This window comes from Vulpes vulpes, chromosome 3, assembly GCF_048418805.1.
Source record: "Vulpes vulpes isolate BD-2025 chromosome 3, VulVul3, whole genome shotgun sequence".
Taxonomy (NCBI): domain Eukaryota; kingdom Metazoa; phylum Chordata; class Mammalia; order Carnivora; family Canidae; genus Vulpes; species Vulpes vulpes.
In genome coordinates this window covers 117,679,819-117,697,641 of record NC_132782.1, presented here as the reverse complement: position 1 = coordinate 117,697,641, position 17,823 = coordinate 117,679,819, and the positions used below count along the sequence as shown (strand labels likewise).

At 43.3% G+C, this 17,823-nt stretch overlaps 2 protein-coding genes across 2 annotated transcripts in view; one reads left to right on the top strand and one right to left on the bottom strand.

Moving 5' to 3' along the window:
- The window catches only part of WDR47 (WD repeat domain 47), a 119,791-nt gene that overhangs the window by 88,612 nt on the left and 13,356 nt on the right, over positions 1–17,823 (bottom strand). The window lies entirely within an intron of this gene.
- Positions 10,746–17,170, top strand: TMEM167B (transmembrane protein 167B). The gene is made up of 3 exons (XM_025996357.2): positions 10,746–11,394; positions 13,646–13,777; positions 14,709–17,170. The coding sequence occupies exons 1-3, from the start codon at positions 11,385–11,387 to the stop codon at positions 14,789–14,791; spliced, it is 225 nt and encodes a 74-aa protein (XP_025852142.1). The 5' UTR covers positions 10,746–11,384; the 3' UTR covers positions 14,792–17,170.

The window sequence follows — 17,823 nt, the reverse complement described above, 5'->3', positions numbered from 1 at the left end:
AAGACACATAGGGAGGGATGAACTGACAGTTTTTCCCAAAATAGCAAGTGCCCTAGAATTGGAGGGATATTGTACTTTGTTTTGAGCTTATCAAACAAGCTATGAACCATTTCAGGAAATAATGTCACCAAAAGCCACATCACTTATGATAATCTGAGTAGCCCATGCTCACTGAAATCATTCCGCATTCGTAGCCCCTACATTCATGGTGATTCTATATATAGGTGCAAGCATCTGAAATCATTATACTCTCTAGTGTATTCAAGCCAGAGCATTCATGTATTGAAACAGATAATTCACTGTCTGTATTTTATCTTTATATTACAATGGGACATTATATATTATTTTTATATTATTGGATAGTTAGATATGTTTGTTATTTATTGTTGCATAACAAATTATCCCCTAAAAAAATTACCCCCTAACTTAGTGGCTTAAAACAAACATTCACCACAGTTTCTGTAGGTTAGGAATCTGTGTGCAGGTTAGCTGGCTCAAGGTCCCTTATGTTGCTGGCAACATGTTGGCTGTGGCTGCAGTCTCAACTGAAGTAAGAAAGATCCACTTCCAAAATCATTTACATGGTTGTCCGCAGGAATTCATTCCTTTGGGTTAGTAGACTAACTCCCTCAGTTTCTTGCCACAGGATCCTTTCCATATGGCAGCTTGCAACATGGCAGCTTGCCTCTCTCAGCACAAATGAAGGAGAGAATCAGGAACGCCCAAGACAGAAACCACAGTTTTTTTGTAACCTAATCTTGTAAGTGGCATCCCATAACTCTGTCCTATTCTATGTACTAGAAGTCAAATAGGTACAGCCACACTCAAGGAGAGGGGATTACACAAAGATGGGTATACCATACCAGGAGGCAGATGTCATTGTGTGTTCTCTGAGAGGTTATATCTGTGAATGTCATTTCAGAATCATAAAGGAGACATTATAATACTTCTGTTATCTAAGAAAGATTTTGAGTCTGATAGGGTTGGGAATTGTTGTGTTAGGTAATGATGAAACTCTGGCCTTGCCCAGGGGTTCAGGTATAAAACATTCACTGTGTCCATTTTCAGGGGATAGATAAAATGTGCTGGGTGTGCACCAAGAAGTACTATGCAGCAATCAGAAGTAATAAATAGACTAACAACACGGACAGAGCTTAGAAACATAGAACTAAATTTAAAAAGAAACAATATGATATCAATAACAATATAACAATATAACGATAGCAATATGATAAACAATAATGATATCTATAACAATACCATTTATGTAAATTAAATATAGAGACACACAAAAAATACATATCTTACAGGAGCAAATAAAAAAAAACAGACATTAAATACATTGAAAGGTTGTGGGGCAATGCACAGCTAAATAACAGGTGAAGGACTTTGGAAAGACCAATTACAATAGTATGTCATGAACTAGAGCATCAATAATTCAACCTTCTGAACCTGAGATCCAAAATATAAAAGGTAAAAAATGCAGTTATGAGCAGAGCAGAAATAAAGCACAGAGGGTGAAAAGTCATTGTGTGCTTCTAGAAGACGTTTTGGGTGGATTACCAGAGCCAGGTTTGTTAGATGGGGATGAAGGAAATGAGGCTGGAAATGAAGCTGGAGTTAGAATGTGAAAGGCCTGGAATGCTCTTTTTGGAGACTGAATTTCACACTGCAGAATCAGAAGAGACACAGCACGGTATATTTTTTTTTTTAAAAAAAGATCACTGGGATCCCTGGGTGGCGCAGCGGTTTGGCGCCTGCCTTTGGCCCAGGGCGCGATCCTGGAGACCCGGGATCGAATCCCACATCAGGCTCCCGGCGCATGGAGCCTGCTTCTCCCTCTGCCTATGTCTCTGCCTCTCTCTCTCTCTCTCTCTCTGTATGACTATCATAAATAAATAAAAATTAAAAAAAAAATTAAAAAAAGATCACTTTAGCAGGAAGACCTAGGATGAGAGATGATTAGAACCTGAATTAAAAAGAAGGAACTTTAGGAGGTAGAATTTATAGGACTTTGTGTCTGAATGAATCTGAGAGCTGTGGAGAAAGAGGTTTTGGGCAGCCTGGGTGGCTCAGCGGTTTAGCGCCGCCTTCAGCCCAGGGCCTGATCCTGGAGACCAGGGATTGAGTCCCATGTCAGGCTTCTTTCATGGAGCCTGCTTCTCCCTCTGTCTGCTTCTCCGCCTGTTTCTCAAATAAATAAATAAAATCATTTAAAAAAAGGAAAGATAGAAAGAGGTTTACAACCAGATGCATAGAATGTTATTTTAAAAATTTTTGTTAATTCATTCATGAGAGACACAGAGATAGGCAGAGACATAGGCAGAGGGAGAAGCAGGCTTCCCTCAGGGAGCCTGATGCAGGACTCAATCCCAGGACCCTGGGATCACGATCTGAGCCAAAGGCAGATAGATGTTCAACCACTGAGCCACCCAGGCGCCCAGATAGAATGTTAGTAGTATAAATTGGAAAGTAAAATGGGAAAGCAACTGGAGCAGAAGGAGAAAAGTAAGCTCAGTCTAAGAGTCTAGAGATGTCCTATAGACAGAAGTACAGGCCTGGAAATCCACAGAGAAAGTAGGAATGAAGAAATGGTGTGGGAGACACCAACACAAAGGTGACAGTTTAAAGACTGCACCGCAGAGCGCCTGGGCGGCTCACTTGGTTGAGCATCTGCCTTCAGCTCAGGTCATGATCCTGTGGTCCTGGGATCAAGCTCCAAGTCGGGCTCCCTGCTCAGCAGAGGGTTTGCTTCTCCCTCTCCTGTGATCTCTCTCATTCTTGCTCTCTCTCACATAAATAAATAAAATCTTAAAAAGAATAATTAAAGACTATATGGGAACAAAGGCAAGAGAGAAGGGGGGCAAAGGGCAGATCCTTAGCAATGGTACATCAAGAAACAGAAAAAACAGAAGGAATAGTCCAAGAGGTAGTATTGAGATAAATTTCTAGGCCCACAATGGAGCCATTCCTGCCATGTCAGCAAATGGAAACTTAATTCTCTGTTTGACGAGAAATGTAGCATATTCCTTAGCCAGTCCCCAAATGCCAAGCCAACTCTGGGCTGTCTCACTCCAAACAAGGTTGACTATTAGTCAGCCAAACAGATATTTTCATTTTCTCTTTCTTGTTCTTTATTCTTTATCCTATAAAAGTGTTCTGCCTTCCACCTCACTTTGCAGCTCTCAGAGACTGTCCACTTCATGAAATGTTCAAATCCAAGGACTTTTCCTAAATCTCCTTAATCATTTTTAACAGTAGGAAAAGACAAAAGAGGAAAATGAAAAGAATATATTTTGAAAGTCAAAAGAGAAAAAGTTTCAAAAACAAGTGGCCAGGAGTCCTCTGTGCCACAGAAAATAAGAGTGTAAGAGATTTAAGATGAGGCCTTGAATTTGACAATTAGGAGGTGGGAGCATAATCTGGACAGCATAGTTCCAGGGCGACAGCAAAGATGGAAGCAAAGATAGGTGGTTAAGGAATGGCTCAGTCGGTTGAGCAAGTACCTTTGGCTCAGGTCATGATCCCAGGGTCCCGCGTGGAGCCCCACCTGGAGCCCCTGTAGGGCTCCTTGCTCAGCTGAGAGTCTGCTCCTTCCTCTGCCTCTGTCCACCCCCCACACCCCCGTGCTCCTGAGCATGCCTGAGCACTCCCTCTCTCTCAAATGAATAAATAAAAAATCTTTAAAAAAAAAGAGGTTAAGGGGAATCCCTGGGTGGCTCAGCGGTTTGGCGCCTGCCTTCGGTCCAGGCATGATCCTGGAGTCCCGGGATCGAGTCCCACATCGGGCTCCCTGCATGGAGCCTGCTTCTGTCTCTGCCTCTCTCTGTGTCTATCATGAATAAATAAACAAAATCTTTAAAAAAAAAAAAGAGGTTAAGATATGAGAGTATAGTTGGACAGTGAAGGATTAAAAAAGCAAAGAGGAAAAGAGTCTCAGAATCAAGGAAGGCAGACTTTGAATAAATGATTACCAAATGAGTAAGGCTGTGATTTGTGCCAGAACACTTAGCGAACTTCTAGAAAAAGCAGTTTTCTGCTTTTATTACAGCAAAAAAAGAGGAATGAGCTTCTAAAGAAAAGGTTAATGACAAAAGAGATCTGTTCACAAAAGAATGGAGTCAGCAGAGGGGCAGACAGCAGTAGTTGATAGAAGGGAACAGAAGAGCTGGGTTGTGGGAGAAAAATCTAGACAAAAAGGCAGTGGGACGGACTACCAGAAATGCAGAAAACAGGAGGCTCAGAGGTGGGCTTGAGGGAGGCATGCATCAGTGATGGGATAGGAGAGGGCAGGCAGGTAATACCAACTAGACCCCAAATCCAGTAGAAGCTATCCAGTCCCACCCTCACCCTGCCCCACCATGCACCCCACCCTCACTCCTACCCCTCCACCACAGGGTACAGACCTCTGCAGTGCTACTCTCTGTTTAGAGCTTAGGCAGGTGGTGTCATTTTTTTTAAGTCCCCTTCAGAATTTCCACAATAATCTTGTGCAGATTTTTAACCATCTGCTTCTTTACCAAAGAATGCCTATACTCTGGTTAAACTTGCAGGCTCTGGGATCAGATGAATTGGTTTTAAAATCCTAGTTGTACTCAGACCACCTGGGTGTCTCAGTTGTTGAGCACCCCTCTTTTGATTTCAGCTCGGGTCATGGGATCGAGCCCTGAGTTGGTCTTTGCACTCAGCACAAATCTGCTCAAGATTCTCTCTCCCTCTGCCCCTTCCCCCTCTCAAAAAAAAAAAAAAAATCCTAGCTGTATACTTACCAGTTATGTTCCTTTTGAGACAACTTATTTGACTTCTCAATACATCCCTTCCTTATCTGTGAGATGGAGATAATAAGTTACTAACCTTAAAAGGTTATTATGAGGCCTGGGTGGGTTAATACTCACAAGGTGCTTTAAACTATACTTGGCATGTAGTAAACATTCTGTGTCAGCTGTTTTTATTCCAGAACCTATTATTTAGTAGCATCTTCTGCTGTTCTCCTTTATGAACTCTACATTCTAGTTCTACAAGGCCACATTCAATTATTCATGCAACAAATATTTAACAAGCATCTATAAGATGTGCAGCAGTTGTATGGGACTGAGGATAAAATGACAAACAATGAAAATACACAGTTCCAGGCCCATGAACCTTACAGGATAGTAGGGGGACATGAACTGAATATATATGTATGCTCTGATAGTTTATGATGGGGGAAGGCAACCAGGAAGTTCAGAGGTGCCTTCCTTGAACAGGAAAGGTTTGAGCTGAGACCTCAGGGATGAATGGAGCCAGCCAGTGAAGGAGAAAGGCAAGAGTGTGCTGTGCCCCAAACTTATCCTGTGCTTTCTCATCTCCATGGCTTTGATCACTCTCCTCCTTTCCCACTAGAATACCTTTCTTTCTTTTAAATATTTTGTTTATTCATGAGAGACACAGAGAGGCAGAGAGTGGGCAGAGGGAGAAGCAGGCTCCTTGCAAGGAACCCCTGTTACGGGACTCGATCCCAGGATCCCAAGATCACGACCTGAGCCAAAGGCAGACGCTCAACCACCGAGCCACCCAGGTGCCCCTAGAACACCTTTCTTTTTTATTGAAATGCTACACGCACCTTTCCAGGCAAGCTAAAATGTCTGCACCTCCACTAAACCTCCCCTGGGCTCTCCAGCTGAAAGCACTTTCTCATTTTCTCTACCACAGCATGTAATTTTCATTTTCCTTCAATACTTCTCACTTTATACTATATTTTCTGGCAATTTATACACACATCTTGTCTTCTAAATCTTATTAAAAACAGAGTCTGTTTCTCATTCATCTTTCAGCTCCCAAAGGCTAGCACATTCCTTAGGCTCTGAAGTCCTGGAACAAACATTTGTAGCATAAATTAACGCCTGTTTGACATCCCTTTTCAAATATGTTGTAATTCAAATGAAGCTATTGTTGCAAGCTGTGCCTTTGGGACTGAACTTATTCTTTGGTTCAACCAGAATGCCATAGTCATAGTCCCCATGACAGATTAGTGTTTACCTCAGTGACCACAACAACCTGAACAAACAGGCCACTGTTCTTGACTGACAGATGTTTGGCAACAACTGCCTGTCTTCCAGTGGAGGCTGAAATGAACTGAGGAAGCTCTATTTATTCCCCACAGTTTGGCTGCAAGAGCCAGTGGCCCAGGTTTTGGCCTAATGTAAGGCTATGGTGCTTTCCAGGGTGACAGGCTTGGAACAAAACCATCAAAGATCAGTATCATGGGAAAGCATTCCAAACTGCAGTGTAAAAGCAAGAGGAAGGAAGCTTTGAAGTGAGACAGACCTGGGCTTGGATCCTAACTACTTATGTGATGCTACCCATGTTCCTCCTTTGAATCTTAGATTTCTAATTTTAAAAATATTCTACAGAACAGTTATGAAGATCAAAGATAATGTCTTTACATACATAATGCCTGTGCTCAATTAAATGTATTCATTCATCTATCTTCTCTGATACCGTTTGTTCCCTGAGGGCAGGGACTCATTTCTGCCTCTATTCCTGCAAAATCTAGCAAAGTGCTCAGCACATAGTAGACACTGGTTAATATTTTTTAAACAAATGAACAACAACAATAGTAATGACTAGCATTTATGGAGTGCTTAGTGCATGCCAGGTATTGTTGTAAACAGTAATTCATTTAGTCCTTCAAAGACCATAAAAAGGAGCAACCAATACAACCCAATTTTACAGAAAGAAAACACAATTGCTTTAAATACAAAATTCTTGGTATAACAAATTTTGAAATAAAAATCTGGGGAGATCCCTGGGTGGCTCAGCGGTTTAGCGCCTGCCTTTGGCCCAGGGCATGATCCTGGGGTCCCAAGATTGAGTCCTGCATCGGGCTCCCTGCGTGGATCCTGCTTTTCTGTCTGCTTCTCTCTCTCTCTGTCTCTCATAAATAAATAAATAAATAAATAAAATCTTTAAAAAATAAAAATAAAAATCTGGTGAGATTCATCTTATTTTTTTTAATATTTTATTTATTTATTCATGGGACACACAGAGAGAGGCAGAGGGAGAAGCAGGCTCCCTGTAGGGAGCCTGATGCTAGACTCCATCCCCACTCCAGGATCACAACCTGACCCAAAGACAGATGCTCAACCACTGAGCCACCCAGGTGCCCCAAGATTCATTTTATTTAATAAAAAGATAAACTACCTTATAAAACCTAGAGAAAAAAATGTAGAGAGAGAAAAGATGAATGTAAGAGAATGTAGGAGTGGGAAGGAGTAGGAAGAAGAAAGACATGGAAAAAGAAAAACTAGAAATGGGCAAATTCTGGGCAGAGTATAAAATAACTACTTAATCATAGTAAGATATTGAGGTTTATCACTGTCCTTTGAAATAGTAATTAGCCAACTAATCACTCTTTTCGTCTCTCCAACTGTGATGTCTTTGTCCTTAAACTTTATTCTTAAATTCTGAGAGTGATGGGGAAAAAACACTTATCTTTTAGAGAGTGGCTAAAATTGGAGTGGCTGTGGGGCACCTAGTAGCTCAGTCAGTTAAGGGGCCCTCTCTTGATTTCTGCTCAGATCATGATCTCAGGGTGATGAGAGCGAGCCTTGCATGAGACTCTGTGCTCAATGGGGAGTCCAAAGTCTGCTTGAGATTCTCTCCCTCTCCTACTTGTGTGCTCTATAAATAAATCGTAAAAAAAAAATTGGAGTGGTTTCCATCAGTACAAAACGGTAAGATAAAGTTATCACCAAAAAGAGTAATTAGCATGAGCAAAAAGTGTGAAAGCAAAGAGTACGTTTGAAGAACAGAAGTCTTTTCACAGCTGAAGCTTAGTCTACCTAGGCAAACAGTGGAAAGTGCTGTAGGAAGGCCATGAGTAACAAGGTAAGGAGTTAAACAGTATTTAGCAGTCAGTAGTTGCTGTTACAGGAAACAACAGTTGTTGTGTTGTTATTGTGATTTGGAGCACAATTTTTTTTTAATTTTTATTTATTTATGATAGTCACACACACAGAGAGAGAGAGAGAGGCAGAGACACAGGCAGAGGGAGAAGCAGGCTCCATGCACCAGGAGCCCAACGTGGGACTCGATCCCAGGTCTCCAGGATCACGCCCTGGGCCAAAGGCAGGCGCCAAACCACTGCGCCACCCAGGGATCCCTGGAGCACAATTTTTTACTCCTCAGTTCAGAAGGCCAGAATTATTGTTTGAGTGTGACATTGGGTTGTTTTACCCTAAATCTCAGTTTATCACCAAAATAGGGTAACAAGGCACTTGTAAGGATTAAATAGGATCATATGACAAGGTGTGTTGGCTTTAGAAATGTCAAAATGTTATATGAATGTAAGTTTTCACTACTGGAGGATAAAACTGATGTTTAAAGAAGATTGAAATAGGGATGCCTGGGTGGCTCAGTGGTTAGGCGTCTGCCTTTGGCTCAGGGTGTGATCCCACGATTTGGGATCTAGTCCCACATCGAGCTCCCTGCATGGAGCCTGCTTCTCCTTCTGCCTGTGTCTCTGCTTCTCTCTCTCTCTGTATCTCTCATGAATAAATAAATAAAATCTTAAAAAAAATAAAGAAGACTGAAATAGTAAAATCATTAACATGATGGCTGCAGGATTGAAAAGGGAACAATCTGAATGACTTTTGAAAAAAGTTTATTGACTCAACACTAATTTACAAATTTAAATTTTAGAAATTAGAGGGAAAGAAATATTCATCATAGAAACTGGGAAATCAGAGAGGAATTGCATTTGACTTTAAATATTTCAGATATCAGAAAATCTATCAGAAATGTAGGACTGGGGATGCCTGGGCAACTCAGTGGTTGAACATCTTGCCTTTGGTCCCAGGGTCCTGGGATGGAGTCCCACATCCGGCTCCCCAGAGGGAGCTTGTTTCTCCCTCTGCCCATGTCTCTGCCTCTGTGTCTCTAAATGAATAAATAAACAGAATCTTAAAGAAAAAAAAAAAAGAAATGTAAGGCTGGAGCTTGGATAGAAATTAACTTCAGAACTCTGCAAAGAGGTAGTAGTTGAAACTATGAACAGAAGAGGTCGCCAAATGAGAGTCAATAAAGAGAAAGGGTGTAGTTTCTTAGGAACATCTGTATTTATGTGGAAGAATCTGAATAAAGACAACGATTAGGTGCAGGTCAGTGAGGGTAGCACAGTTCAATAATATCCAAAAGAGAGGAGAATTTTTTTTTAATTGAAGTTGAGCTACATGATTCAATCCAAATTGGTGAATATGAATTTATTTAGGACCTGGTTTGGGCTCTATAGGTATAGGGAATTAACAGTTGCTCTGATGTTATTAGTGCTGATGATGTTTTAGATACAATTGATGAAAGGTTCAAAGGCCAAGACAATTAGGGATTTTTATGTTGTTTTTGAGTGGTTGTGAGCAGTTCATTTGGGCAGGGGGATTTGTGTGTGTATGTGCATAAATATATCTGGCCTTGTCTTAGGTTTTGTCCTGTTTGTCTTCCCTCACTGCCCGCCCTAGCATTTATGTATATTTTCGCAAGGAGTCTGTCCTGCCTCAGGCTTCTTTTGGCTTGTTTCTCCACTCCAGCTCTTAGAAGGAGGCATTTTGGTAGCTTTTTTTTTTTCTGTAAGGAAGCGGGAGGCAGTCAGCAGATTGCACTGCAGCAAGAGGGGACACGGAGTTCTTTTAGGACCCTGTCAATCAAGGCCGACTGGTAACCTTACATATAATTTCAGCTTCAGAAGATTGAGCTGCACTGTCGCCGCATTTTATTATTTTTTTAAAGATTTGAGAGCCAGCAAGCATGAGCAGAGGGAGGGGCAGAGGAAGAGAGAAGCTGATTCCCTGCAGCAGGGCACCCGCCTGAGGTTCCATCCCGGGCCCTCAGACCTTACTTGATCTGAGCCCAAACCATGAGTTGGAAGGTTAACCCCCAGAGCCACCCAGGCACCTCTCCCTGCATTTTAATAAAGCAGGTCTAACTGTGCACAATTAAAGATTGCGATTTACAAAACGGGACCTGTGGCTTTGTCTCCTCCACTCTACTTCCATCATTAAACTTTCCTCAGCTCGTGAAAGGGTTGTGAAAAGCTCTGTCCTGATATCCTCCATTCCTGATTAAAGTGGCCAAGGTGACTCCAGCATTTAACCAAATACAGATCATCGAGAGTCTCCTGAAAGTTTAAAGAAATACCCACAGAAACAAACAGGCAATCATCTATCTGAATGTTTCCCGATACAATGGAGCTTTAGGATCTGAAATATGTGACTTGTTTCTATTATGCTTCTTATTTCATTCTGTGAGTTCAGAGGGAGCCTATTCTGATTTCCATAAGGAGTAAGAGAAGTGATGTAGGTCAATTATTTCTCAATAAAACCGGGGGGGGGGGGGACGGATTCTGGTAATACCCCAATAGCAAAAAGGGAGGTAGAAAGAAAGGGGAAAGGGCAAGAAAGAAGGGGCAGTGCAGTAAAAGCAGGTCTCGAGGCTGCAGGGGCCGCCTCCTGAGCCCTGGGTCAGGGTTCTCCTGACTGGAGTCCCGGACCGAGAGAGAGACCTTGCCATCGCAGAAAGGGTGCTGCGCGCACACACACACCACGCCTCGCAGAAAGGGTGCTGCGCGCACACACACACCACGCCTCGCAGAAAGGGTGCTGCGCGCACACACACACCACGCCTCGCAGGAAGGTTGCTGGGCGCACACACACACACAGACACACCACGCCTCGCAGGAAGGTTGCTGGGCGCGCACACACACACACACACACACACACAGACACACCATGCCTCGCAGGAAGGTTGCTGGGCGCGCACACACACACACACACACACACACATCTTGCCGTCGCAGGGAGGTTGCTGCTCGCGTGCACACACACACACACACACACACACACCATGCCTCGCAGGAAGGTTGCTGGGCGCGCACACACACACACACACACACACACAATCTTGCCGTCGCAGGGAGGTTGCTGCTCGCGTGCACACACACACACACACACACACACACAGCAGCTGCCACAGCGCAGAATAAAGCGCAAAGCTGCAAGCCTGACCTATCCAAATAGATGGCCGCGAGCAGGCCAGGCCAGGGCTAGCGCTCCCGCTGCAGGGACCGCCGAAGGAGCCGGGTCACCGCGGCCACCCGGGAGGCTCTCGGACGCCGCTCGCCTCGCTCGTGCGTAAGCAGGCGCCGCCCAGCCGCGTCCCCTGGCTCCGCAATCCGCTAGCCCCGCCTGGTTGCGTTCGGCGCTCGCCTGTCTGTCCTTGCGCCTGCGTACTTCGCCTCCCGCGTCGCCGCGACCCCGATCGGGAAGTGTCAACCCGAAGCTGGTTCCCCAGTCTTGGCCGAGGCCGCGTACAGCCGATCCCGGAGCCCCTAGCCAGGCCCGGGCCCAGCCGCCATGACGAACGGTGAGAGCCAACGCCCAGAGCGGAGAATGGGAGGAAAGGGCCCGGGGAAACGTGGCGGGCGGGCCCGGGCCTGACGTGGCGAGTCTCCCGCCCCCTCGCAGGCCAGCCCCGCGGTGGCGTCTCGGGGCGGCTGCCGCTGGTCCGCAGGCCCCTTGGCGGCCCCGCCGTCTCGTGCGCACCTGGGCTGCCAGGGCCTCTCGTCCGCACCGGTGCTCAGCCCTGGCCTTGCTTCCCTCGTGCCTTCCGAGAAGTGCGTTCTAGCCCTTGCAAGACCCGCAGGCCGGGCCCGGCGCACTGTTGCTTGAGCACCAGGGGGAAGAGGATCCTTCTCTCGGCCCCTACGTTCTCAGACTCCCGGACTGTAGCCTCGGGGGCAGGACGAGAAACCACAGGGTCAAGCCTCACACTTTTTGGAGGCGAACGTAGACCCTTAAAGTTCTCCTTGTTTTGAAAAAATGCCGGAAAGCTTCCACTTGTTTGATTCTAAAGTCCTGTCTGCCTGGCCCCACCCGAAGACCCCGCCCAGGGCTGCAGGGGTCGGGTTTAAACACTGCCTCTCCCGACGAGGTGGCGGTTGCAACCGTTTATCCCACCTAAGTTTCCAGACGTCTCCGAACACTTTCTGGACATGATTTCCGAATTCCAGGGAAGTGCAGGGGGAAGGACCTTTATGGTCTTTAGAGTCAACTTTACTGGAAAGAAGAGAAGGCTTCTTAGTATGATTTGAGGGGCACAGGAAAGCTTTTCTCAGAGGTACCTTCTCCACGAGCCAGGCAGTGGAGACTCAAACTTCACCTTGTGAATTTTGGTATTTTCTGCAAGAACTTAAAGTAAAAGTATAATACGTTGAAGTATCATTCATCATAAGAAGTTAGTGTATGTGTTAATTTACTGGCTGTGAGATAGTTTTACTGAAGAGAGGGAGATAGAGTGGCCCGAAACTGGCAGGTACTGATTATGTACGATATCCTTTAGGAGCTTCCTGGGCAGGTCACAGGTCTAAGGTTACCGAGGCACAGTACTCGGACATCACTGGGAGGAAGAGATAATCAGAACCAAGAAATAAGAGAGCAGTCTGAAAGATAATAATAACTGAGTAAATTTTAGTTACTTTCCCTCCTCTTTTGTTCTGAATTTTTTTTTTTTTTTTTGCAGTTAGGTGCTTCATTGTGCGTAGGCGTACAAGAAAAAGCATGTTAACGTATGTAAGAAGTAGAACCAGTTGTTCAAAGCTTTCCTCCCCCTCCCGCAATTGTCCTTTTTGTAAAACAAAGATTATTTATTTGAGAGAGCGCACACAAGCAGTGGGGAGGGGCACAGGGCGTGGGAGAAGCCGACTCCCAGCTAAGTAGGGCGGATGCAGGACCCTGGGATCATGACCTGAGCTGAAGGCAGACACTTAACGGACTAAGCCACCCAGGTGCCCCACAGTTGTTCTATGTCAATGCCTCAGATGCTTTTTTTTTTTTTTTTTTTTAACAAGAATGTGTTGTTATTGTAGCAGAAATTTGGTTTGTAAGTAGAGTATCATACATAAAGTGTAAGATAAGCGTAGGAAAATTGCTCTATCCATTTAGCTTTACTTTTTGCCTTAACATATTCTTCAGCAAATGCAGATCTGAGAGACTTGGCTAAACATCTAGCTCTCCTTTATCACATGAGTGATTGATAATAGGAACATGTGTACTTTCCTCTGCTCATGCTCCAAGGATTCTCACACCTCTCTCAAACTGTTATCAACACTGGCCATTCCTGGGAGGCTGATTCCACTAAAGTGATGCAGTGTTCTCAGGACTTGTAGCTCTTTTTTTTTTTTTTTTTTAAGATTTTATTCATTTATTCATGAGAGACAGAGAGAGAGGCAGAGACACAGGCAGAGGGAGAAGCAGGCTCAATGCAGGGAGCCCGACGTGGGACTGGATCCCCAGGACTCCAGCCTCACACCCTGAGCCAGAAGGCAGACGCTTAACCGCTGAGCCACCCGGGGATCCCCGAGACTTGTAGCTCTTGAAAGAGGAGGAGAAGGTGCAGTGAAATCTTTGTAAGAGGGCTGTCTGCAAGCAATTTGGGGAACAATGAAGTAACCTTGTCAGTCCCAGGATTTTAGGCTTCCTCTTGTCAAGGGTTGGCATTGCTAATTGATGTTAAAGTCTTGATATCACTCTGTTCTCCTTTGCATTCTCAAATGGGATCACCTGTCCCAAGCCAGATTAGTACCAAAGGTGTGTGTGTGTGTTTCTTTCTATAACAGTGTACTCCTTGGATGGTATTCTGGTGTTTGGTTTGCTCTTTGTTTGCACCTGTGCTTACTTCAAGAAAGTACCTCGTCTCAAAACCTGGCTGCTATCAGAGAAGAAAGGAGTTTGGGGTGTGTTTTACAAAGGTAAGATCATATCTGGACAGGGAGAGGAGATTGCCATCTCTGGACAGTGAGGTGCTACAAAGTGTGTGTGGGAGGTGGGATAGGTTATTGTGGCATTATATTTGGTTCCACTGTGATATAACTATTTATTTTCGCATCAAGGTAATTTTAATATCTTCCATGTAGTAAAAGTATATAAATTAAAGCATTTTAGACTGGACTAGAATTGTAATATTTTCTCAATGAAAAGTTTTTCTGAATTTCTAGAAAGAATATACTGGATTCTCTTTTAAGTTTCATTAATTCGGGATCCCTGGGTGGTGCAGCGGTTTGGCGCCTGCCTTTGGCCCAGGGCGCGATCCTGGAGACCCGGGATCGAATCCTACGTCAGGTTCCCGGTGCATGGAGCCTGCTTCTCCCTCTGCCTATGTCTCTGCCCCTCTCTCTCTCTCTCTCTGCATAACTATCATAAAAAAAAAAAAAAAAAGTTTCATTAATTCAAATGATTTTTCACTTATTATAGGTAAATGCTACCTACCTAAATCTTTTGTCAAAACAGGGCAAAATACAAAGAGTATGTTAACCTAGAACCTAGAGCTTAAGTCTAATATTTTTTAATTAATTAATTATTTTTAAAAATGTGTTTATTCATGAGAGACACAGAGAGAAGCAGAGACACAGGCAGAGGGAGAAGCAGGCTCCCTGTGGGGAGCCTGATTCGGGACTTGATCCCAGGACTCAGGGATCATGATCCAAGCAGAAGGCAGACACTCAACCACTGAGCCACCCAGGTGCCCCCAAAGATAGTATTTAAATGCATTTCTGAGTGGTTCTAGAGAACCTTGATAGGTCTCTTCATCATGACTAGAGGTTTCAAAATATCACCTTGAAAGTGAGGACTTACATGAAGGGCAGATGTGATTTCTTTTCTCTTTTTACTTTTGTCTGCTAGCCGCTGTGATTGGAACCAGGCTGCATGCTGCTGTGGCAATCGCCTGCATTGTAATGGCCTTTTACGTCCTGTTTGTTAAATGAATTCCAAAGCATCCATCTCATCAGCTGCCAACCAAGAGGATGAGGGTGAAGAAACTGTCCGGGGCCTGGGCCCAGTGTAAGAGAGCTCAGCTAAAATCATGAAAGTCCCCAAGATGACACCACAGCATCTGCCCCTACTGTATATAGGGGAAATTCCTCCTGGTTACAAACATTATTTATGCTTCAGGGGACTCCAGAAGGCCACTTCCTTTGACCTGTGTGTGAATCAGTCCTCAGCAGAGAGCATATAATGTCCAGATAAATTACACCCCACGGTGACAAGATTACATACCTCCTGCATCAAAACCTGTCACCCATTTTGTTCTTCAGCCCATCCTGAGGATCTTTTCAAACCGAGCCTCATTAGGGAAGGACATAGGCTATATTCACACCTCTTGGAAGGAGAATTTTCAAGACTTGACTTTCCCCCCCACCACTGTTTGATTTGGATTTGGCAACTTGGTGGGGGTGGGGGGGGGGCGGTAGGTGGGTGAGGGGGGAGGAGGGGAATAGGAGTTAAACAATACCAAGAAAAATTTTCAGCTTTGGAAATTTCTCTTTCATATACCCATCTGGGAAGAAAAGAGAGGCATGGTCCTCACTGCAAAAAGAGGAGAGATGAAATAGCTGTGCTGTGTTGGTAGCTCAAGAGTTTGCCAAGAAAATCTGGGCCTATATAAGATTTAGGAATTATCTGTCTGTGATGAGACGAGAAAGGAGTAACTTGGGATGAGAAAAATGTTCTGTTCACCAGTATCCCCCAAAAGAGACTTCATCCCATCAAATGGTATAGAGAAAATGAATCCACTGTTGTAATTTTCCTAAAACCTTTTTATGTACTCTAAGTTACTGAGTACTAAATAGCGTTACTCAGTCTTAAATGCCATTACTAGGGAAAAGAGAAAGTATTGAAGAAATAATTTTTAATATATTTGCAGTTAGAGTAAAATTTAGTATATAATTCATACACTAGTAAAGTCATTTGGTATAAGAATTTATTGTGATGTTAGATGAATGTTTTGTCATGTTATCCAAGACACAGCCTTATTCTGTGTTTGAGTCTGGGTTATTATGGCAATTTTTAATTGATTGCTTGTTTTTCTTGGGCAACTCTTAGTTTTCCTCATATTGCAGTACTCTTTAGGTATCTTGGAAACTCTTTGTATTATAAGAACACGGTAAATTCAAATGAGTGAGAGAAGTTGTTGATATTCACGGGCATGTTTGGACAGTTCATAGAATCCATGGATAAAATGAGGGCGTTTTCTAAAGTAAAGGAAAACAGATGTTTGCAATAGAGATTAATAGGCCTTTCCATGGATATAATACCTTACACAAGTCATTTTAGATGACTCAACATTTGAGAAAAGACTTACCCATTTAAAAAAGAGAGTTGGTCTAAAATTAAATTATTGTAAAAAGCAAGCAAAAGTATAGGAACTAATTGGATTGTCCATTACAGTAAAACTTGACTATGGACAGGTTAGCTGTGGTTGACCCCTGTGTGGCAGGAAATTGTTTTTTTTTCTTATCCCCAAAGAAAAGCTGCTAGGAAGTTTAGATTCCAAAATAGGCAGTTCAGTGCTTTGAGGGTTTCTAGGGTGTAGAAAGTCCTCAAGTAAACACTACATGTCTAATCATCTCAGAGTTGTGGCTTTTGCCTCTTCCGGAATTGGCCTGCAGGGTAAATTTCAATGATTAATGTGTTTTCCATTGTCACTTCTGAGGATCTTTCGCATGAGGGAAAGGACATCTATTGGAATAGAAAGGAAGAGTTACACCTTGTAGGTGTGTTTGGGACCTGTTGGCCAGCAGGAATGTCACTCCCTGGAAATACAGGTTTAGCATGTTTTGCACTTATTTTGTAGCTTTAATGACTTGTTTTCCAATAGGGCTAATGTCTCTAAGCTTGGTGAGTAGAGCTGCTTCATATTTCTTTTCACAGTTCTAGTTCAAACCAATTTTTACAACCTCCCAGATGGGTCATCTTGACCTAAATTGTTATATTTTGAGATGTTTTCATACGAGAATGTACCAAAAATGTGCACAAAATGAAGGTAATTTACAGCAAGAAACAAATACACAGCTTATTTCATTTCTTGCCTTTATGTAAGCAGATGAGCAGACGGCTGTTTAACTCATTACTTTGGTTGATGTGTCATATATATTTTGACTAAAAATTATAGGAAGTTGTTCCTCTGAGGGAGTCTTTTAGGGGTGGAAGCAGGGGGATAGCAATATTGCCTCAGATTCAAACTGGCATCACCATAAACCCTGAATACCAGGGTGGAATGGAGTCAGCCTTTTATAGTTGAAATACAATTTTTTATTCACCATTGTATGCACAAATCCTTGAAAATAAAATTTCTTTCCCTACCATTTTTGTCCATTTTATTTGTCACACGATGAATTCATTAAGTGTTCAACAGTCCCCTGGGTTCTACCCAAGTATACCTTTTTAGTTTATTAGTGACTAATAAACTGTTAGTTTATTCCTGTTAATCCCTTGTAATGGTCAGCAAATATGCGATATAGTTCAGAATTTATGAAGGTGTAGTTTCCTCCTTTGAGGGAACTGATACATGTATCAGCTTATATATAAGCAGGTATATATGAATAAGTTTTAAAGTATATTAAATAAGGCAGATAACACTCCATACATTTTATCTACCACTGCTATTGAAATACAAATATCTGTCATTACCAGTCATAAACTTCATTCAAATGAGATTATCAGGGATGCCTGGGTGGCAGGGCAGTTGAGCTCAGGGCATGATCCTGGAGTTCCAGGATGGAGTCCCAAATCGGGCTCCCTGCATGGAGCCTGCTTCTCCCTCTGCCTGTGTCTCTGCCTCTCTCTCTCTCTCTCTCTCTCTCTCTCTCTCTCTCTCTCGGTGTCTCTCATGAATAAATAAGTAAAATCTTAAAAAAAAAATAATGAAACGTGAGATTATCAGGTTAACCATCCATGCACCCAGAAAATTGTTGAGCCAGTGGGATTCTGACATGGATAGTTTTCCCCTATTTGTTTA

Excerpts from the sequence above, each read along its gene's own strand:
- TMEM167B (XM_025996357.2), top strand. Across the intron at positions 13,778-14,708 it reads TTGGGGTGTGTTTTACAAAG|CCGCTGTGATTGGAACCAGG; the intron begins GTAAGATCATAT and ends TTTGTCTGCTAG.